Here is a 24,279-nt window from a genome sequence, read left to right on the forward strand (position 1 = left end):
GTATGTTTAATCAAAAGAGTCCCTATGGTATTACTATTTTATTCCTTGTTTTTATTTTGCGAGTCCAAAACATTGAGTTCAAATCACTATAAATAGTGTCGTTTAAATCTTTAGAAAATCATTATCAAATTTGTTCTAGGAGAACAAAGAAACAAAAAAGCCATTACACATTGTTGAATACAATACTGATTCTATTGGACTTGTACAAAATTGCAATACTTATAGTACACTCGGCGTGTGCCTTGATCAATAAAGGTTTGACAGCTGTGAATTCGACCAATATAATTCAGTACTGTACTCAACATTGTGCAACACACATTATTTACCACTGTATATGTAAAATTATGAGCAAAACAATATGTTTCTAATCAAAGAAAAAGGTTTATGTCAATAATAATAAAGCTTGACATCCTTTCAGAAATATCAGTGGCCTTGAGAAAAGAAATGAGTTATTCTACTATTTTCTTTCATATAAAAAAAATAAAGCGTGAGGACCATAATTTCCTTTTACAAATTAAATCACAAAACCCCCACAGATATACGAAAAACTGTTGATAATATTAGCTCTTTCACAGTTTTGTGGCAATTCCTTAGGAATATTTTGAGATGCACACAGAACAGTGTTGAAAATGACCGAAGGGCCTGAATGTTGTAAGCAATCATTTGACTTCAAATCCCCGGCAATATTCACCAGGGCACTTTATGATTAGAAAGGTTCGCTGCAAAACTAAGAAATGTTTGATGTATAACCAAGCAAAATAGAATCTATTTCTGAAAATCATTACACAAAACCCCGCAAATATGCATTTGAGTACTTGGTGACAATGACAATAATTATGTGAAAAAAAATGGAAAAGTAGAACTCAAAGTCACTCAAACGAATATATGCCTCAATAAACTTTTGACATAATGTAAACAAAAACTGACTATAGCAATATCAAATATAATAAAATAACAATAACCGTAATAATATAAGTAAATGTATTTGGTGACTTTAGTTTTGTTGAAATCCTATGGTCAAAATTGGAAACATTACGTCCAAATAAAAATTACTGCAGGCTTAGTTTAATAGAAATTCCACAGTCTGAGTTGAATGTCATTCTTCATTGTAACACGATCTCGTGGGAACTGATTCAAAAACGTTTTATGTAAAAAAATAAGTCGTATTTATAATTTAAATACGCCGCATTGGATTACGTTTTGAGCCAAGGGTCGCAACTATTAATATGTTTTTATAATTATATAAGTAATTTATCATGGTATTGATAATGTGTGATATCTGATATTCCGTGTGTATTATTGTTTTTATTTCTACACATACACCCAACAGTGGTTACTAATTCGAATGTTGTTGCACTTCAATAGTTTTCCTCTGTTTTGATTTAAAATTTGTTTTTCGTTTCTTGATATATCTCTTTGCGTTTTCTGTCCACTATGGCTGACAAATTACTCTTGTTTTTGGTGTTGTTGTTTTTTTTTACTTTTATGGTTGGAGTTTTCCAGTATTCCTCACTTGAATTCAGTATTTTCATTCACCTTAAGGATATGCGCCTGTCTGTTGATCTGTGATACACAGGCTTCTAAATTCTAATTAATTTAGTTGCGCCTTTTGTTTTTTCATTTTGGCAAGCACACGAAGATCCTTTTACTTTCATTGAATGGCAATTATGAGTCATACTTAATATATGATGAACACATTTGTGGGTATTTTTTGAAATTAAGTTACATATGAAATGTATTTTGCTTTTAAGACGATGCATTCGGGCATATACGAAGCAAGTATAATTAAAGTGACACATCTAGATAGATAAATAAAGATAAAATGTTACAATGTAATAATAGATGTATGACAAATAAAACACGGAAGTACATTTGCCCGTAAATGACCGCTCAGCACAATTTAAAAGTTATATTGATACGATGAAAACTTACAAACTTACACAACAGCAGGTGTCAAGTGCTGTGTGGCAGCTGTAAAAGTTACCCGTACCTCACTTTCAAAAATATGTGTCTAGTCACATACAAAATTCATGTAAGAACAATAGCTCCATAAAAAACAAGACTGTCTTTGGTTGTATCTTAAAAACAAACTTTGTTGTGTTTTAGAAAAAAAATGTATTTTCATTTGCTTAACTGACAATTAAATATTTTCTGTTTGAATTTCTATGGTTTCTTTTCATTTGTTTTAAGTTATAGTTAAGTAATAAACACATCACATACACAGTAAAATTACGTTTGATCTTTCTATGTCATTAAACAATTGCAAAATTGACTTTTAACACCCAAACGCGATAAATATTTATTAAAATATTTCTCAATCATAGATGTCTATAATGTAAACCTTAATTATTTACTTATGCTTTTAATAGTCAATAGAATGGACGAAAGAGTTGTATTGTTAGAATTAACCTGCTGTGTAATTTGTTTATTTTATTGATTGCCAAAATAAACGGTTGTTATGCTGTTTGTGTGAATATAAATCTTGTTAATATATTAAATACTTCAAATGTATTGCAATTGTATGTTAAAATGCACGATTACTAAAAGTGTCTATTGAAATTAAGTGTATTAGATTTAAAAAACATGTCTCAGTCCATCAGTTTCAGAAACTTAAAGTGCTACTGTAACAGTATTAATGTATACATTAATATAACTAAATATAGATTTGTAACTTGTACTATAATCTACCGTTTACTTTTGTTGAAACACGTGTAAGAGATTTTAAATGTAAGTACATGTTTTTGTTTTTATCTAGTGTGTGTAATGCAGCTTTCCATAGCTGATCCGTACCAATATCTTAATAGCAATGTTTCACTGAATCTGAACTAATTGGTCATAACAGTAGCAAAGTGTAAACAATCTATAATTTATTTTTTGACTTTCACACAAAAAAACAAAATCACTATAACTGTATGTAATGCCTAAAAGCAAATGATAGTTAAGGCAATTGGTCAATGACAATTATTAAACATAAAAAATAAAGATTTAAAGAAATAATAATAAATGCATTTCTGTAGCATAACATGTCTTTAAGTGAATAAGAGGAAATTATTATGCGAATTAGTTTCCTAATGAAATATTTACACATTTGTATTTCTATAGATAAAGAAAATGACCGACTTTAGTAATATTCATTTTTCAATGCTTTAAACTTTGAATTATTGCAAATAAGTATTGTCAAAACCCGGCACAGAAGGTCGCAGATTTTCAGTTGCACTCTCTTTTGATTAATCATATGTTTTGTTTTTTCTTCTAGACGAACTTACAATACACAACAACGTACAGACAGACCTAGATATTTTGCTGATTAATTCTCCTTATTATCTTTTTTTTATTTATTTATTATTATTACTAATATTATTATCATTAATGTTTAATTTATTATTATTAAATAATTAATTATTATTATAATTATTATTATTATTATTATTTAATTTTATTTAATTTTATTTTTTTTTGTGAGTGTTTCTTTTCCAAATGTAAAATTTGAAAATATGCTATGTTGTGCTATGTTGATTTCTGATTTGAATCTTTTGTAAATCGTTTTCGAATTCGATTAAATATTAAAATCCAACTGTAGATGAATACACTGTTTGTTTTAGAAATTTCGAAGTTATACACAAATATCAAATATTCACAACAAATTAAAACAAGAGAAGTCAAATGTTAAATCTATTTGATAGATTGTGCATTTTGGACACCACAATTTAACGTACTTCAAATAGTATAGACTATATGCTAAACATAGGACAGTAAAATTGAAAGAACAATAACAATAAGTTTTTAATAAATCATTTAATAAACAAACTGTAAGTGTATTAACCGATAAATAAACAGGAAAAAAATAATGCAATAACTATAACTATTTACATTGAATAATATATAAACAAAAGAGAAACAAATAAACATATAAATATTGAATGACATGCAAAGCCATAACAAACATGTGTTGTTCAAGCGATAATTAAAAATATCCGAATGTTCTATTCATAATTATGCAGTAAGTTTTAACAGGTCAGCCTCTAAAGTATCCTCTGTGAAAATGATTTGAAGTGGCCGTAGCCTTGAAGACCAACTTAAATAAAAACATACAATAAAATCAGTAATAGGTCACATACACGTGATCATGACTGCTTAATGTTATTGTCTTATTGTAACTTTTTCAATTGTTTTATGCCGTCCGTGTTTAGTTACTCATTATGATTCATTGTTCATGTAAATCTAAATGAAAACAACACACACACTGTAAAACAACTATTCAAATAAAATTTAAAATTGGTTCTCAAATTGTGTACATTTTGCTATGTACATCTTATCACACATTCTATATAGATAGTCTATGGCACCTATGTTTTACTGAACTTATCCTCGCTTACTCTTTGCAGCATCAGACTGAAGAAAGCAGACGTTGCTAAAAGTACCAGAGCAAAGAAGATGATGAAGAGAATCACGTCGAGTTTCTCCAGAAACATTGCCCATGTATATATTTCATCATCATCGTCATTTCTGCTGACTGGTTTACAATCTGCTGGATCATTCACGTCATCCGTATACCCTTTTGTTGGATCAAACGGTGTCGGTCTCATTATCACGGGTTTTCTAGGTTGAAAACATTTGATGCTGCATTCTTTGTCACCCATACTAGACATAAATTTGGCTTGTATGATGGTGTACACGACGGAAAGAACGCTCATAAAGAGCAGGACGATGATAAAGAGTAGAAAGTAAGAAATTTGAAGGGAGTTGTCCGGTAAAGTGTCACTTACGATTGTAACGAAGATACCGTAAGAAAGGAATATGGTAATAGCAAAGGAACCTTTCTCACCAGACCCAACAGGAACAAGAAACACGCAAATATTAAGAAATGCCAACATCAGGAGAGGCATAATCAAAGTAAATGTTGCAAAGTTAGGTCGTCTCTGTAGCTGGAATTCTATGTCAATGTGGTATGTGTTATACAGAAGGTACTTCCTCTTGTTGAGACTGGTTATTTTCCACGCTGAATTCTCCGTGTATTCGTCCAGAGTGACGCTTTTAGGATGGTCAAGCATAACGGTTGTTATAGTCTCATCAGAAACGTAATATGTAACTGTGCAGGCTTGGTGATCAAACGGATATAACTTGATGTTCACATTGCAAACTACGCTGAGAAAAAGAAATAAGATATCCAGAATCATTTAAGGGAAAATAAGGGTCATTATGATAGTCAGTATTTAGTTAAATACCTTATTGTATCTGATAAATAATTCGGCAGTATTCTCTGTCCACAATCTAGCGTTAAATTCATTTGTCATTTTAAAATAAATGTTACATAACTGACGTTGCAATAAAAAGAACATTTGACACTTAATGCAGAATCAAAGTGTTACATTTAATTTACAATACAAATAAATCTAATTAATAGTGTAATTCTTATATAAACAGTACCTTAAATTGTGTAATATCGAATTGAAAAAAATGCTTAAATATCAGCACTCAATTGCATTAACGTGTTTTGTTTTCTCATCAAATATAGTGATTTAGATACCTATATATACTCTCTGGAACCCATTGAACAGACCCGTCAGACCAGATTTTAGCAATGTCTGTTTTTGCATTTCCAACAACACCGTCACCGTCAAAGGCCTATAGAAGAAAGCATTCATTTTGATATCATTTACTGCAATCAGACATTATTGAATTAACAATGAAAATCCGTTGAACTGGTATGGAGAATTTTAATCAAATCAGTATATACTGTTCTTTTAAAACTGCTTATTGGCAATGACGTAATTTGTTATTGTGCAAAGACTCTTAAGACAAAATCATTATTTCTATTATTGTTTTCCGAATACAATGACACAAAGAAAGAAAACACAATCAAAATGTATTTTAGCTTTTAAAAGAATTGACTAGAAGTAGACAATTCGATGTTTTTACAAAAACAACAAGATACACAATTCATCGAAGATCAAATAGAATAGAATACCTTCAGAATTATTAGGCTAGGAGTCCATATTTCGGAAATTGGGACTTTTATATAATTTGTCCCCGCAAAATCGTCAGGATTCCATGTGATCACTTCGTCTTTCCATTCGATCTTGAAGTAACCGAGGACAGAGAATTTCTGTTCGGATGTATCAAAATGCAGAACACTCTGTGGCACGAATGTAGTGTTAACATTTACAACATGTGATTGGTCGATTCGTGGCCGGATTCTTGTGTCATAGCTAAGGAAACAAATAATGTAACTATCAGAAATGATTTAAATAAAATACAAATGATTATTTAAAAAATAGGATTTTTTTTTCTAAGGGCACATTAGGCTTCAGAAATTTAACTTTATTAGTAAAGGCAAACATAAATGTTATAATAATGTTTATTTTATGGTTTTGAGCATGTAAGGTGAATTTTACTTGAAAACGTCAAATAATTTGCCGCAAACGTAGCAAAATGTAACCATAGTATTTTGACTTGCATAATAAAAACATAGTTCAAGTAAATGGCCAATGATTACATTTTTGAAGCTATAAAGTACACAAACAAATAATAAAATGCCTCAAAGAATAGCAATTAAGGCACTGCTGGAGTATATTATGCACTTATATACGACGGTATTAATCTTATCACAATAAAAGATTGTGTTTGTGATAACCAATTGTGACTTGAATTCGTTAAAAAAATTCATTTGGTAGTTTAAAAACAATTTAAGACTCAAACAGCAATTCATTATAACAATACTTAAAGTGCATATAAATATCACACAATATGGCACATTGTCGGCAAGTACATGAAGTAAATTTAAATTGTCAATGAACAAACATCTGTTAAATAAAACGTAACATTCATTACAACAATATATTCAATCTAACGATAATCCTTCAAAATCTCAATATCTTTTATGGTTTAAAATATTGTAGATTGGTTGATTACTGTAAATCTTACAATAAACATTTATCTTACTCTGATAAAGTTGCATTAAATAACGCCTTCATCCCATCCAGATCTGATCCAACGTTATCAGTGTCCTTATCATCAGTTTGCGATTCTGCAGTCATCCCCGTTGTGGATGGAGGTACCACAGTACCTGGTGGTTCTTTAGTGTAATCCTGAGCAAAAATCATAACGAGATTGTTCCAAATTATGAACAGGATGACGTGTCTATTAAACATCTCCAATCCGCTGTGGATGTATTTTGAACGAAGTTACCATACAATTCTTAAACAGTGTATCGTGTGTACTATATGAAGCCCGGTCGTAAAACGTAAACATGATCGATGAACAAGCCGGTATTTATAGGATTGTATGAGGGTTGTCGCAGAAGTAGAGAGACAACCGTTGTAACTTAAGATATCATTAGTAAACTCAAACAATAAATGACATCGCTTACAGCGCTTTTTCTCTGCCTAGTCTCCGCCAGTGCGAACACTCTTCCTGTGGCGTGCGGCCTATTTGTAAAAAAAGTGGCAAAATGAAGGACGAGTTTCCGTCATCAACTCCTCTCTGTCTGTCCATAAAGAAGACACACATGTGCTTGCCTCCTGATTGGCGGTTGTTTGCTTTGTATTTTACAAATGGACGTCTTGGCCGTTATATCTGGGTCATAATTTCATAGTCAAGCTTTTTCCTTGGTGACTTTTCTGTCTAGAAACGTATCGCCTTCTTCCTAGTAACGGTCAAGAAATTTTAACAATGACTCAACGCACTAGGTCTTTAGGTCTACGGTGAGAAGTCGGGGTACCAATCTAGCTCATATTCAGATCTTGCAGTATCCGAAAATCTGTATCCTTAGATATGCTGCGGCTAAGTTTCTAGCTTTTAACCTGCGGATTATGTCAATCTGTACTCTAATCAGCTTTACAAGTGACAATTGCAGACAGGAGAGCAACTACTTATCATCTAAACACTATTGAACGGCAGCATTTAAATTTTCCGGCCTCCTGAACCCATTTGTAGGTCTATTTTCCTATGTACATGGCAGAACGGAGCGCCCGTAGATTGACGTTGCCGGTTGTCGTCATAACTATTTTCTCAGCGTAGACAGTGCTGTTTTTCAGCTACTGATAATGTTATGGAGTCCAAACAAACAGAAAATGACGTTTTAGCGTCATCTGGAAGCAGAAAAATTTTGAGCGCAAAAACGTGCCGTTAGTACGTCTTTGTAAGGTTTAAAGAGGGCAAATTCTCTCTTGACGACATAAAATTTTGAGTTCGCCGACCGTCACACATGTTACCTTGGAAACGCATCGATTTTCAAAAAAGAAAGAATTTCGATATAGAGCGTTTTAAAGATGATAAAAATTAAATTATTTTCAAGTAGAAATTTTCGACATGAGTGTAAATAAAGCAGTTATGATTAAAGTCTTTACTTCTGTGATAACCCTCGTAAAATAACAATATAGTCCTGATCAATTTTTAAGTTCATACATACCAATGTTTTATTGTTAAACAGAAGGTTTATTTCGCATGACGGCCTTAAACAGTTTACATAGGGGTAACTAGGGTGAACCATTTACCACTATTGGTGACAGTGTACGTGTACTTTGACTAATCCTCGTAAATTTACGTTATATAAAATGTGATTTTTTGTTGTTGTTTTTTCTTACTCACATATTTTAAAGACATATGAGCCGTGACATGACATTTCCAACATAGTTGTCATATTTGACATTTTACTTTTTTCAAAGATTCTCAAAATGCAATCTTTTCTAAATCATTTAAGACAAATTTTATTATTATTAGACAAAGAAAACTTGATTTATAACGCTTTTTAACATTATAAGTGACGTCGTGTTATTTGACGGATTAAAAATGCAACGTGAATAAACTACATCATCGTTTTGCTTGACATATTATATGTTATTTTGGTTTTGGAGTGATATATGTGGATATATTACCTGTTAAGATTTTATATCACCCGAGCCGTTAGGCGCGGGTGATATTTTATCTTGGCAGGTAATATATCCACATATATCACTCCAAAACCAAAATAATAATTTTATTACCCTTCCCCTGCCGAGTTTAGACGATTTTTTAAAAAATCATTGCTGTTTCAAATGAAACGTCGAAATAAGATTCCCTTTAGGATACCTCTTCGTCACAACATGACGTCACATAAATACATGACGTATTTTTCCCGTACCTTACGAAAGTAAACAAGAGAAAAGGAGTAGTCTATTGAACGCACTTTTTTGAAATTAATATCAAGCTTTCACAAGGTCATATTTGTTTTTGATACTGATGGTAATATGTATCATTACTCTACTTTGGTAAATATTGATCATTTGACAGTTAAAAAGTGCTTTTAAATCGGAATTTACACCGCGTAAAATCGAACCGTACGCACATCACCTCGGCGCATGTTGTTTACAACGTTGGGTACCAAACGGGGAAATTTAGTGCGTATATTACCCGTCTGGCTCGGTTATATCAATTTCTTTCGGGTGATCAATATCCAATCAAAAAGGCGGAAAAAATCTGGAAGGGTAATAAACTCCTATATACATGTATCTTAGTATGTAAATTATTAACGTTACTAACGACGAAGCTCACATTTTTATTGTTAAAGAGTACCGTGTCAATTGTAAGCCATCTTAAGTACATGTAACGACTTGTTGCACGAATAGATATATACAAGTATATGGAAAGCCTTGACTGTCTTATTATTATAAACCTGAACGTTGTTATGTCCAACAAGCAATATATTTAGTCAATTTTTCCGTATACAATGTGCACTCATTAATATATTATGTGGATCCATCTTTATATGTAGTCAACTGCACAATATTTGATGTCAATATGTCTTTATATGATGTCAATATATCATTATACGATGTGCATTTTTGAATATAGTATGTGGAACCATCCTTATATAAGGTCAAAATACTCAGGTAATGAATGTGCACAGAAATACCAACATTTATGTTTCAAAAAATTGCAGGAATAAATAAAAAATGAGATATAACTTTTTGAATTTACATTCAAGAATTATCTTATTGCCAAGACATGATATAAACATACAATTTTAATACTGCGTTAGTGTGACATCATATCCTCAAAGCAGCACGCTCAAGATTTTTGCTGTAATTTTCATGAAAATTTTAGATATATAGAAAATAGCCCTTACTGTGTTAGTAACGCAGTAGAAATATGGTGAAAAAAATCTGAATGCTCAGTCAAGCTTCGGTAATATTTGTCTTTTTTACGAGAAATTGTTCTGGAATAATGGTCGATACGAAGGTCATCTGATAGGTTCTAGGACGGCGGTATTACCGTAAATAGTCATAAACTTTTTACCCAAAAATGTGCGTACATGTAAATAGAGAATATTTAGTTGTTCTGTAAATATGCTGTGTTATATCACACAAAGAAGTGCGTATGGACATGTTGATGGTTTGACACGTCGTTGTGTGATTATATAATTGTATATGTATACATGTATACCATATTGAAAAAAAAAACAAGAACAAAAAGAAACAAAAAACAAAGCAATCAACAATATAATACAGTTGGGGCTATTTTACGTAGATTGTAAGTGTCGTTTGCAATGTGAAAACTGCTTCCTTTGTTCACTTCACAATATTGTACTTTTAAATACATTTTCCGTGAGGTATGCTGCTTTAACGATATCATAACACTATGTTTTTCGGGGTCATTCAGCACGTAGCTGTAATTTTACTGAAATTATCCAATTTAGTCAGAATCACTCAATTTTCATTCAGTTTTACCTGATTATCATCCATTTCCGGCTTCTTTCAACAATTTACGATGCCATATTCTCAGAGACTAAAACTGGTATTGCAATAATTACATGTATTATAAAACAAGACAAAATTAAAATTATTTCGGTTTATTTTCTTCCCATTTAATTTTATATAAAGCAGGAATGTATTTCAACAACTTCAAGTGTCTTTCTCACATTCACTTAACAGAACACTTGTCTCTTAATTATATACTCTTATTATTTTATATCCGTTAAGTTAAACAATGATACCAACGTAATGTAATATCTTCCTTATTCTATTGACATTAAAGTGTTTATTCTGATTTATATAATGTATATCAGCCTCTACATGTTACTATATACATGTATATGATTAAAGAGAAATACTTGGAAAACAACTTGACATTGGAAATACAATAACAATCGAAAGACTAAATGGGATTATTGTCTAATTTCTTAAAGTAAGTAAGCCTGAAAGTGTTCACTGTCGCAAGGACAATATATCAAGTGTCGTTTGAACAGATGAAATTAAATTTGTCAACTCATAAATTTCCTTGAAATTCTCTTTCTTATGATACTTAAAATACGATTGAGCAAATGTTAAAGGTTTCCCGAAAAAGTTTATCAGTGCAGTTGTTACTTAAAAAATGAGTTTAACAGCGGAATAATGTCATCATTGCGGAGGAACAAAATTACTTTAGTTCAGTAATTGTCATTGAATCGAGAAATATGTTTTGAAAGAACAAGATACACAATACATTTATAGGAAAACTTACGGAATCATAACTTAAAGATATACAGTAACTATGCACATCCTTGCGTAAAATATTTTTATCACAGAAATTTATTGAAATCAATGTAATTCTTACCGAATATAACCAATTTTAATAAAAGAATGAATAAATTGTGTATTGGAAGCTGCGTTCCTTATTACAGGTCATGTTAATTTGGTCTTTTCTTAAAAAAAACTGCCAGTTTTTTAATGACACTATATATTCATATTGTAACCACCTAGTACCTATAGTGTGTAGAATTTAAATCACCACATATCTACTTTGTGTGAAGTTAAAACATGTTTATTTTATATTTACAAAGAGATTGTGTGGCAATCATAAATATTTTCAAATATGAAATTTGAGCATAGTATATCTTTAATACGTAGGCCACAAAAATCGGCAAAGCTATGTTAACAACACTATGAGTGATATACTCTGAATACTATGGGTTTTATATCACTAAATAGAAACCCAGACTTTCATTTATAAACATAAACTAGTATACTGATTTGACGGAGTATTTCTTGCATATCAGACTGGTGTTTCCGTAAATTTTACCCATGCCGGATATTTCATCTGTCATGGGGGTGCCAGATGAGTCGCGTGCTATACAATGGCATGCTTTGGATGACGTTATTTCGCCGTTGTGAATGAAGTTGTAATTTCATACGCTACTGTACGAAAATAGTTACGGGTGTAAGGACATAAATTTCCAATCGGATTGGAATATCCGTCCTTCGGGAACCTGGCGAGTCCCTTGGGAACGGATATTAAGATCTGTACAGCAACATATCACAGCTATAATTAATTTCAAGTAACAGCCCAAACTGTTGACAAAAAATATCTTATCGTTAAGCAACAGTAATTCCTAAACAGGTAGCTTAGTGGGCGGATTACAGAGGTAGTACGTTCGATTCCTAATTTATTTAAACATATTTTAAACAATATCTCTGTTTTTGATTATCATTTTAAAACACCAACACGATAAAGAAAACAACAATGTTAAAATTAAAATTATCAGGTTTCGCCATAAAAGCAGAACACAAAACCTTTTACTGATCAAATCATCCATTGCAATTGTTTATTATTCTCTGTATAGCCACATGTATGGAAGAGCAATAAAACTCAAAATATGTGTACTTCAGACATAAAATATGCTAAAATTGTGTAAATGCATGTCTGCGGGGGTTAAACCGAATGAATAAGCAAACACGAATGGGCCAAAAACGAACCAAGCATACTTGACCGTGATGTGATTATACAGATAAAGAGATATTTGAATGTACAAATACATTGCCGGACGCTTGCATATATTCATTAACGATATTATCAGTTTGCAATTGACGTGTTAATAAATAAATATATTAAGAAATATTGGCGTCAATTTTGACGTCGCGTTTCTACGATTACGTCATTTGACCACTATGTTGGAAATGTCATGACACGGTTCATATAGTCTTCTTCGTGTCTTTCGTGTGTGCTGCATTCTAAAGATGTCTGGAAGTTGGCTAACTGAAGCAGCGATCTTATTAAAATCAGATCATGGTTTCGCTCCGTTTCTTATCGATACGTAACGTTTACATTGAAATTTCCGATAATGACTGTTTTATGACGGAGATTCATGACTTACACCTACGCATTTTGAAGCCAATGATTTGATTGGCTAATCAAAAGGTCAAATTGAGGCAAGACCAAATGCGATGTACTCAGATCCTACCTAGCGAAGGGTGTAGTATAGTACTTGTATTTCATTTTGTCAATTTTAAAGTTTAAAATTGACGTTCCATCATCAGCAGGCGAAATTTGCAGAATTTATTTATAGCTTATTATTTTTTGCTAATTTGCCAAGTACCTCAGACAACTTTTGCTTCTATTGCTTTTGTTAATTAATGTAGTTATAGTGATTTTGTATTTTTTGCATGTTGCTAACTTTATTACAGGTATTTCCACATTTTTGTTATGATACGTATCTAACATGTTCTACAACCGTTATTTTAACATTTAGAAACTCATGTTTGCCCTTTCATAAGAGGAACAATGAATTCATTTCTGAGGCATTTAATGAGCATAAGCTGTATAACAATGAAATTGAAAAATTTACATATTATTGTTTTCTTATCGGGAAATGAAAGTAATAAGTTATACAATTGTATCTAAAACTAATAAAAATGTGAAGCAGCAAAAAAGCATCTTCTTTTTCATTGTTATGTTTGAGTGATAAATGTCTGGGCTATAAATCAAACGTTTATTGATGATCTTTAAGTAAATAAAAATAAACACTACATTATAAAATATGATAAAAATATTATGGTTGTTTTGTAGACATATTGGAATACACTTAATTAAGATATCTGACAATGTCAATTTCATGGTGGATCACAGTCAGACGGTACTTTAATGGCTTGGAACGTTTCCTATTTATATGATTGACAACAATGAATTGAGCAAAGCTCTTGTATTGGTGAGGTTAACTAACTGTTACTTATTAATATATTATTAATCTTGAAACAAAGTGATCCCTCGAAAGTATCAATTACAACAAAATTACATGAAAATTGTAGAATCGGTTGAATTGAGTCTGTACATGACGGATAATGAATAAGTGCAACATCCTTCACGACCCCTTGCACCGGCTTGAGCGATACTCTATTCTCAACACTAAATAGTGTTGGCATCAATGATCCCGATGGACAATAAAAAATTGGCAAGAAAAAATATCACACCACTGAAGCTTATTGCTAGTGTATTAAGAAACAATCATCATTTTTTGTAAGTACTATTATGGTTTTACTTTTTCTTCATCTTTGTCAATATTATTAGGCTATGATTGACGACTTCTGAGCTGTGACTTCTGAAAGCATAAGGTGTTTCTAATTGTCCGCCATAATCTAAAAATTAACAATTAAATTTGTTTACGTAACATCATTTTACAAACCATCTGTACCGCACATACACTATAAGTAAAAAATGCTAGTTAAACTACATGATTAAATGTTGACCATAGACGAATTCTGCACTGTAAATATTAATGCATTGATTTAATAGTATGTAATGCATTCAGGCCATAATACTACATATCCAGGGTGATATTTCAAAAACAATAATTAGACAGTATCTTAATTTCACTGACATTATTAAAGTATTTTATTAACATAACTTATAATATTAAAGACGAGAAAAAATATTTCAGGTGACTACCTAACACATGTTATTACCATACTGTTAATAATATAAACTCTAAAATAATCATATAATAAATCATATTATGTTTTGATATTATTCCTTGTACAAAATTATTTTGAGAAGGCTTCATTTCAATGCTTACCCCTAAGATATATTTGCGTACAATAATCTCACAACAAATGTTAGTAGTGGAAATTAAACATTTAAAAATATTATATTTTTACGTAACCATGCGTTATATACACAATAAAAGATCACCTTTAAAAGGGATAAACTTATTTGAATTATATAGTACCCATAACTGAGTTATTTTAACTTGCAGTATTTGCTAAAATCGTTATAATTATATAGTTTAGTTAAAAACAGAAATACTGCTGACGTAATATTGTTAGATATGTTTAACAAATACAATGTTTTATGTATGATTACAGATATGGTAAAGATAGTAACATACTGAGAAATCAAATGATTTGTTTTTTTAAAGACAATGACTTTTGCTTCTCATAGTGCGGGTGTCTGTTTTTGTAAAGTCCGCTTACCTTAAAATCAAGCTATAATTTATTTGTACGTGTTATTATTTACGCAGACTTGGTCGCATTCCATAACCTGACATGGTTCTAAAAAATTAATTTGGTCGAATTAACTCACGTGGTGTTCTACAAAACGTAATTGAAGTGTCTATAAGTATCAATTGAACTTAATAATCAATTTCAAACTGTTGTAAAACATAAATTCAAACAAAGAATACCCTATATTTGAATAGTAGCCATACTTGAATAATTAAACATGGTTTTTGTTTTACGTATGACAACGATTGAAACACTTGTAAGGAATAATAAACACTGTATAACAAACAGATACCGAGTTTCCTTATAAAGATCGATGTGCGACGGCCTTGTGTGTTCATATTTGTTTTAATGAAATAAATCAAGTTTAAATAGAAATTCACTTAAATTTTATTTCAATCTGAAACAATGCATAAAAAATAATTAAATAAAACAATTATTGATATGCTGTTTTAATTCCACCTAGGTGTCTGTATACGCATTTAAAAAAATGTGCATGCTTTAGTATCACTGAGTCATTTTATTGATTGGATTTCACTGAATTCAATCAGCTAGAAAAGCTAATTTTAAATACCACTAAATAAAAGTAGTTTTCTCGCGCTGCCATCCTTATTGATTTGATTTACAAACTCATAAACATAATTATAATAATAAGGAATATATAAATGTTATGTTAACATGCGATGCAAAATAAATTAATATTCAATTAAAAACGACAAAACCGGTGTTAAGTAGCCGATATACACCGCTCAAACCAATAATAATTCTATTCTTACACGACAAAATAAGGAAAATTACTAAATTCAATGATAGTTTTCGCTAACGAAGATTACTTTTGCTGCCGAATTTCGTATAACGTTGTTCTATTTCGTACTACAATACTAACGTTTTGATATAAAAAGATATAAAAAGAAATAAAAAGGAAAAAAAATCAAGTTTTCACTTAATTTAAAGACTCGATTGTATGGTGTTAAAACGACGTCATTCTGGCTCCATTATGAATGAGTTATGATGTCGCAATAACACTGCTCGCGAATTGGCGCCGATTCGTCTAATATATATTTTATCAAACCTGTGACATTAGTGTATAATTTATAAGATATTATTTAGCATCATAATGAAAAAAATAAACATAATAAGAATGAAAAATATCAATAAAAATGCGTTTTATTGTTGAGTTAACTATTTTATCGAGGAAGAAAAAATAACGGCCGCATATTCATATAGTCCCTTACCCGAATGTATTGGCAGTTTGACACCAATTTTTTTATTCTACTTTGTGTAAAGTGACAAAAACAGGAGGAGTGTTAGAATAGTAAACAACGTCTCATAAACACTACCTGTAGTTGTCTTTATTAACATTATATAATCATTTCGATACATTGACGTCGCATAATTCTACATTAAACATTAAACTTATTTGTTCTATTAACAAATGTCGTTTTACACGTCAAATAAAATTGATAATATCTGCAATAGGTATTTAACCAGTGGCGGATTCAGGCCCGGGCTTCAGGGCTGCAGCCCCCCCCCCCAGCTCAGCCCAAAGATATGTTTACCAGCTGGGCTGGAATATATTTTTGGCAGTTTCAAACTTTATTGGCTGTAGTGTACTCCCTTATCAAAACAGTAATTGCTGTCATCCAGTTGTTAATCTCCTGCCTGGGGGCTTGGCAGAGATCTTTATCTATCAACATGCTTCAATGACTTCAATGTTTAAACTGCATAATTGATTGGTTTATTACTTTCCAAAGGTCTAATAAAATTAATAGTCACAGATAGTGGCAAATAGATGTGTTACATTGTACATCATATTTTACTATCTTTGTTTTTCCATTTCCTATAATTAAGAAAATAAAGAAATTGAAAATTATTATTAGTAAATAAATAGATGGCAAGTTTTATAAAGATGATATTAAAGGAATCGCGTTTTAATAACTTGTTTTACTAAGATTTTTATTAAGATCAAATAATTGGTTAAACGCTTTTAATAACTTTTTATGGCAGTTATATTTTTAAATAAAATTTAAATTGTACTGACCTCTTTAGTATCTAAAATGGATTCATTGATGGAAAAAATTCTAATTGAATACTAGTGTTTGAAATTATTTTCGTTTGTACATTAGGAAGGCAGTATTTTAATACCACTTTACTTTGGAAAATCGTCTATTATTCAGATGAGTAAATTGATCAAGTGTTTGAATTAATTTTTATCAACAGTTGTGCATACATTGGTTAGTGTGCTGTTATTTTGTGAATACTCACTACTAAACACCAGGGGGAATTCTTTTTGAAAGACCCTGGCCTGTAAACACTAACCTATACCAAATACAGTGTTTTGTAAAACCATCCAAAAAGAGTACCATAAACAGCACTAGAAAGTCAAGGAAATAACACCATTTTCAACCTCATATTTCAAAATTGTCTCGGTCTATGGGAGGGGACACCCTTCCCAGGCCCACCCCAATTACATATATATTTTTCTTAATTCCGTATCACCCAAATATTTACGAAAACATTAGTATACTCATATATAAGCAAAGTACATTGCCAATCATAAGATGAGCTATAAATACATCAATTACAATTTTTGTCAAATGAAAAAGATGCTGGCCCAATCTTCAATTTTCGCCCGTTACATTATTTTGTCAAATTCTTCCACCCATATATCAGCCCCCCAGGAAACCATGTTCTGTATCCACCCCTGTTAACTGAAATGAATGTTAATTTTTTCAATAAGGATTTTATAAGTCTCATTACCTCATAGTAGGCAAATAAGCATAATTGAATAAGTAAACAATTTTGTGCAAGATATTATTTGCGCTGACAATATCACACCTTTTTCGACCGCGTTACGTTATATAAGTCAATGCTTGATGTCCTTGACTTAACCTTTTGCAAACAGAAATTGAGTTGAGTCACAAGCACAATGAATATAGTTTGGTAGATTTCAGACACCGAAGACAGTGTTCAAAGACCAGAATAAACATTTGTAATAACAAATCTATGTTTAATTAATGTAATATATTCAAACAGCTACCGGTTTCACAATATCAACATGTGGATAATGAAAAAATGATATGGAAACGACCTTAATGTTGTCAACGTAGATAAATACAATATATTTTTATGGGACCTGAATACGTGATCTGCAGCAGACAATAAACCTTATTTCTCCAAGTCACGACAATAAGTACAATTATTTCTTTTAAGCAAAAATAATAAGTAATTTTGAGATTATACAAACGTATTTACTAATGAAATATTGTAGTCATACGGCTAATTTTACGAAAAACATGTCATTCCTTTTTTTCAAGTTTTTATAAATAAAGAGAATCGAAATTTTGCTAACCGGCGTATTTCACAATTTTGCCGATTTTCGTTGACCAAACATGAACTGTAGAAACAATTAGCAGGATTGACGATGCGTTAAGGGGTGTGACTGATGTTTTTACAAAATTTGACATAATACACCAACGTGTTATTACTAGCACATATTGCTTTACTAATCCAAAAGCAAAGAAAGATGACGTTCACGGAATATTCTAATACAACACACATATGTGTGTTTCTTTGAATTTCATCTTATGAAACAATCGAAATGATAAAATAGGCACACGAAATGTCAATATGCATAATTTTTAGGAAACAATATATATATATTCTTCGATTCTAGCACGGCAGCACCAATTAAATACGCCGGGTGTGTTTCCGTACTTATTTTCAGCGCGTCGTATTTATAGTGGTTACGTCGCATGTAAAATAGTTACGTCACGTGTCTAAATATAGAACGTCAACAGTGATTTTATTTTGTATAATAAACACTTTCGGTGCTTCTGTGCTCAATAGGGAACATTGCGGGTCGTGTTAGAATTACGGTTTGGACATTGCACTAGTGCTTATCAAATTTAAAAAAAGATTTTTCAGGCGATTTCCGTGCGGGAAGTCTTTTATTAATTCATAGTGGCTTTGTGACATCGGTTAAGGATTTAAATTTCATGGAATTACGTTGACGTCGAAATGACGTCGTGACTCTCACAATTACCTCTTTGCTGCATTGTGTAAAATGTTTGTTATATTTAAACCTATGACATAAAATGTATGAAATTCTGAATTCGAAGTGTAAATAAATAAGCTTTACATATGTTTAGATTTTTAAAAACACTATGACGATCTGTGTTTTATTTTAAATACGTGTTTTGCGAACTTTTGGAACAAACCTCGTATAAGTTGTTTATTAGCTATACATTTTTATCTATATTCTTTGACCTTACATGACTTCGCAGCAAATAATTTCAGTTCACTAACCCTTAATGTCTACAGTATGTATTGACTTGAAACAAATATTTGTTTCTTTTTAAATACATTCAAACTATGTAGGTCTCCTTACCCCATATTGTGCAAACAAACTTGATTATATAAGTATTATTATAAACATGCTTAAGTATAATCAAATTGTGTTTATTGAAAATCAATTAAAGTAAGTTTACTACTACAGCTAGGACCGTCTCACGATAACATAAGAAATCGACTCTTTAATAGCCTTAAGTTTATTTTCCTGCCGATTGCCATCTAAAATTAATTTAACGTGATGTACAATTTAAAGGAGCAGAACTGAATATAAGAAGACTTTACATTGGTCTTTTGAAATTAAAACTGCAATTTTGAAATCTCATTGTGCCCTTTTTTGAAATTCAATTTGTAAAAAGGGGTAAATATTCTGCCATTCTAAAAAACAATTTAAGGATTTGGATTTAATAGTAAATTTACAAAATAGAATTAAATTGTACAGGGTAATTTTAGGGAAAAAAAAATACCCGGGTAGGGGCTGTGTATATTTGAAGGGTCTTTCAAAAACCGACATTAATTAACAAAAGATAATATTGAAGGTTTGAAAAAGGGAAAATGAAAGGGTGGGAAAAAAATTCAATATACATTTTTACCCCAAAAAAAGTTTTTTTACAACCCCCAAAGCCGTTGGGTTTTATATTTTTTTAGATGCCAAAAATGTCACTTAAAAACCAAACCCTGCCCATCTAAAAAAACAAATTTTTATTTTTAGCTAGTAAAACCCCATCCTTCAAAATTTTTTAAACCCCTTTTTTCATAAACTCTTACTTAAGCGAAGCACTATATTCCGTTGTTCTATCTGAATCAAGTTCTCATTTAAATGGGCATAAGTATTTATTTTATCAATAAGGCTAAACATATTTTAAAATCCACCTGCTGTGACTAAATTTGATCATACTGTTTCGATAAACAACATGGTAACAATGGTCTGCAATTGAAAATTGATATTCAACGTATAAGACTTCAGATATTTCCAAGGTGACACTACCAGTACCACCAGTCACAATAAAATCCAGGTATATCCCGCAACGTAGAATTGTGAAATAGTAACGTAGAATTTTACAAAAGTACCACAGAATTGTAAACTAGTAATGTAGAAATGTGCAACAGTATCATAGAATTTGTGTAACAGTTATTTGGAACTGTGCAATTTGCAAAAATATACGGTATATCCCTTCCCCAAATTTTGTTTAAAATGGCTAATATATGCAAATATATCAAATTTTTTTAAAGAAAACATTAACTTTTTGGGGGCCCTATATTTTTTTTCTTTTGTAGCCTATCATTTTTCTGTTTGTTTTCTTTTCAAATAATCCCTAGGTTATTTATCTCCCCCCCAAAAAAACCCTTTTTATTTTTAAAAAAGTAAAAAGTTTTCGAATAAGAATAAGGTTTAAAAAATTTTATATTGGTTTTGGGGAACATTTACTGTGTAAAGTGATTTCCCTAAAAAATCTTTGGGGATGGTTTTAATTTTCCAATTTTCCCCAAATAAAAATTCTTTTATATTTTTAAAAATTTATTTATTTTACTGCCTTTTAATTTTGCATTGACTATAATAAAGTGTCTGGAAAGTTTAAATCTAAAAAGGTGGGGGCTGAATAATTAATGATGGCATCGTTTAAAAAGGAAAATTAATCCCTTTTAAAATAATTTAGAAAAATTGTCTTTAAAAATATTCCAGGGCCAACCCCATTAGACACTTAAATTTCCAACATTGACATATAAAGGTTAAAACGTTAGGCCCTTTTAGAAAAAATGCCCAGGTCCCAAACATTTTTTAATTTAATTTAAATTTTAAGGCCCTTTTGCATTTTGGATTTGGGGGGGAAAATTTAACCGAGGAAAGGGCAAAAATTTCCCTGAAAAAAATACAAAAAAATCAAGGTATGAAAAGAAATGTTTCCCAAAAAAACCCTTCTCCAACCCAAAACCTCAAGCAACAAAAACCAAAGGGGGCCCTCCCGGGAAAGGGGGGGAGCCGGGGAAAAAAAGCCCAAAAAAAAAAGGAGCGGTTTTTGGGCAAAACATGGAAAAGGGCCTTATTAAAAAATTTATTCAAAATTTTTTGGGGAAAATGGGGTTTTTTTCCCCGTTTTTTGCAAGAAAGTTTGGGCCCCTGGTTTTTTTTTTGTTTTAAGGGGAATAAGCAAAATTTTTAAATTTTTTTCCTTTGGACTATTTTTAAAACCCCAAGTGGGGGTTCCCCCGTTAAAAAAAGTACTGTAAATTGGGTTGGATAATTTGTTTTTTCGGGCCTTTCCATTTAAAGGGCCATTTGCACATAAAAGTTTCAAAAAAAAACATTATTTTAGTTTTTTCCACCTTTTTTTAATTTCTAAAAAAAATTTTTTATTTGGGCCCTTTAAAAACCCGAAAACCCAAAACTAATTATGTTGCTTTTGGACAATAAATACAATTATAGTAAAAAGTAGTTCGTATGATAGGCAAAATACTAGTTCGTTCACATTTTGCCTTTTTTTTAAAAATAGTTTTATATAGTGCTACATTCTTCACGTGAAAAGAATTCTTTGTTGTTAAATGGACAAAACGTTGGCTTAATAAAACTTTTTCCAATTAATAATATGGAACAATTAATACATACAAACCATTTAAATGTTAGAGGTCGTTTTTTCATTATTTATTCAATAAATTATACTAACATGCTTATTTCCTCGCTGTAAAGTCGAGTTCAATAAGAAATATATTTTAGATGATTGAATTCTCTAACGTGACTGACGTTTATGTTAAAATATTAAAATTACCTTAATTATAAAAACACTGCCTCATTATATTTTTCTAAATTGTGCGCTCTCATAAACTTTGTCGAAAAATAACCATATTCTTATTTTTTCGTTTGAAATCTTTGTAATCAATTTAATTTTATATCAATATTCAACAAACCGGTAAAACATGTGAGAACATGTTGATTAGCTTGTTGGAGACATTACTTGTTGGCGGTAAAAGTAAATGCATTTAAAATAATCATAAATAGATAAAACATCAGCAAAAATAAACCAGCATCAATAGCAACAAATAAAATCATATGTACACCAAATCAAAATGCATTAATACTTGTATAATTATGGGGATATAGCTCAGTGGTAGCGCATTCGACTGCCGATTGAGAGGTCCCCGGTTCTAACCCGGGTGTCCCCTTAATGTTTTGGTTCTTTCCATTGGATATGTTTCAATTGCTTATCTCTACTTAAATAATTTTCCCAAAAATGAAGTGTATTTACCAAACGAAAAATAATTTAACATAGGAATATTTCAGACGTTCTGATTTAAGCAAAGATCACATATAATATTTTAATTACCAAATACAATTCACTAGAAAACCTAATATGTTGTTTTTGATATTATCTTTCTATGCCGAAAATATTTATTGGCAACAACTTTAACATTTGGCATTTACAAGATGTTTACGAAATTTAATTTCTGTATTGATATATTGGAGCCAAACTTGATTTGTAACGTTCTATAACAATATTAACACAGTTCTCAGAAGGAATGCACTAAGTATCTTACTATTACGTAAGCACGTTTATTATATATATAATTCTATCACTCCACGTGATTTTGTCACTGTAGACAAAGAAGGCACTGGTTAGGGACTACTTGTATATGCGGCCTTTATGTTTTCACTCTCGATTATATAGTTTACAAAGCCTTTCAAAGCAACAATAAAAAGCATTTTTATTTATATTTACAGTTCTTATAATGTTTTCTTTTCATACAATACCGAAATAATATTTCACATACACTAACGCCACATTTGTGATCCATATCAGTTAATAAATATGTTGACAAAACGGCGCCAACCCGTAAGCAGCGTTATGACGTCATCGTAAGTAAACAACTCATTCATAAACAAGCTGACGTTATTTCACACATACAAGAATGATAAATGGGGCACTGATGTAAAACACAATACGACGTAAGTTTTTATTGTTGAAAACTTGATAAAATAACGTTTTTTTCTTATTATTTATTTTGTTTAATAATTTTTATATCTTTGCAACAGTAGGGTGCGAAAATCGAACAGCTTTATACGAAAATCGGCACCGGAAGTTATTTCCGCTTAAAAAAATACAATAAGTGATCTTCCTTATTTCATCGTGATAGAATCGAAATAACATCGGCCTGAGAGGTGTATATCGCTATTTAACACCGGTTTTGTCGTTTTGATGCGAAAAAATTAACCACTCAGGCCTACGGCCTTCGTGGTCAATTCCTACGCATCAAAACTTCAATCCGGTGTTAAATAGACGATATACATTTTGTTCAGTGATTTTAGCTAATACAAATGGCATAATAGTATGACAAACAATTAATGAGTAGATTTTACAACACTAACGTGAATGAAGTGAAGTCTTAATCGATTTGACTGTCATAGTTTAAACATTATTTCGACATCCATAAGAAATACAAAACGACTTTATGGAACTAGTGTCGTTTAAAAAAACAAGAAATGCAAAACACGTGTTATTAATAAAATAAAATGGCAAATGAGTACTTTTTTCGAAAATATATATAACAGGGACACAGACACAAACTAATTCTAAAACATTTAAGATAAAAAAAATCTGACACTTAACAGGCCTTTAAAACAATATTGCATGTTTATAATAATAATAATAATAAAGCACTTAGCAAGTACTGATGAATTTGGTCGTTGACCTCCCGATGGACATTTACT

At 30.9% G+C, this 24,279-nt stretch overlaps 1 protein-coding gene and 1 non-coding gene across 2 annotated transcripts; one reads left to right on the top strand and one right to left on the bottom strand.

Moving 5' to 3' along the window:
• Positions 1–3,861: 3,861 nt before the first annotated feature.
• LOC132736611 (neuronal acetylcholine receptor subunit beta-4-like) lies at positions 3,862–7,236 on the bottom strand. The gene is made up of 4 exons (XM_060723774.1): positions 6,943–7,236; positions 5,969–6,209; positions 5,528–5,625; positions 3,862–5,145 (listed from the first exon to the last, which is right to left on the bottom strand). Exons 1-4 carry the CDS (start codon positions 7,149–7,151, stop codon positions 4,347–4,349), a joined length of 1,347 nt encoding a protein of 448 aa, XP_060579757.1. The 5' UTR covers positions 7,152–7,236; the 3' UTR covers positions 3,862–4,346.
• Positions 7,237–22,664: 15,428 nt separating this feature from the next.
• On the top strand, positions 22,665–22,736 carry Trnag-gcc (transfer RNA glycine (anticodon GCC)). Its single transcript has one exon. It is a non-coding gene; the product is annotated as a tRNA-Gly (tRNA).
• The last annotated feature ends 1,543 nt before the right edge of the window (positions 22,737–24,279 follow it).

Source organism: Ruditapes philippinarum, unplaced genomic scaffold (genome assembly GCF_026571515.1).
Source record: "Ruditapes philippinarum isolate M1 unplaced genomic scaffold, ASM2657151v2 ctg12961_1_1_1_1, whole genome shotgun sequence".
NCBI lineage: Eukaryota > Metazoa > Mollusca > Bivalvia > Venerida > Veneridae > Ruditapes > Ruditapes philippinarum.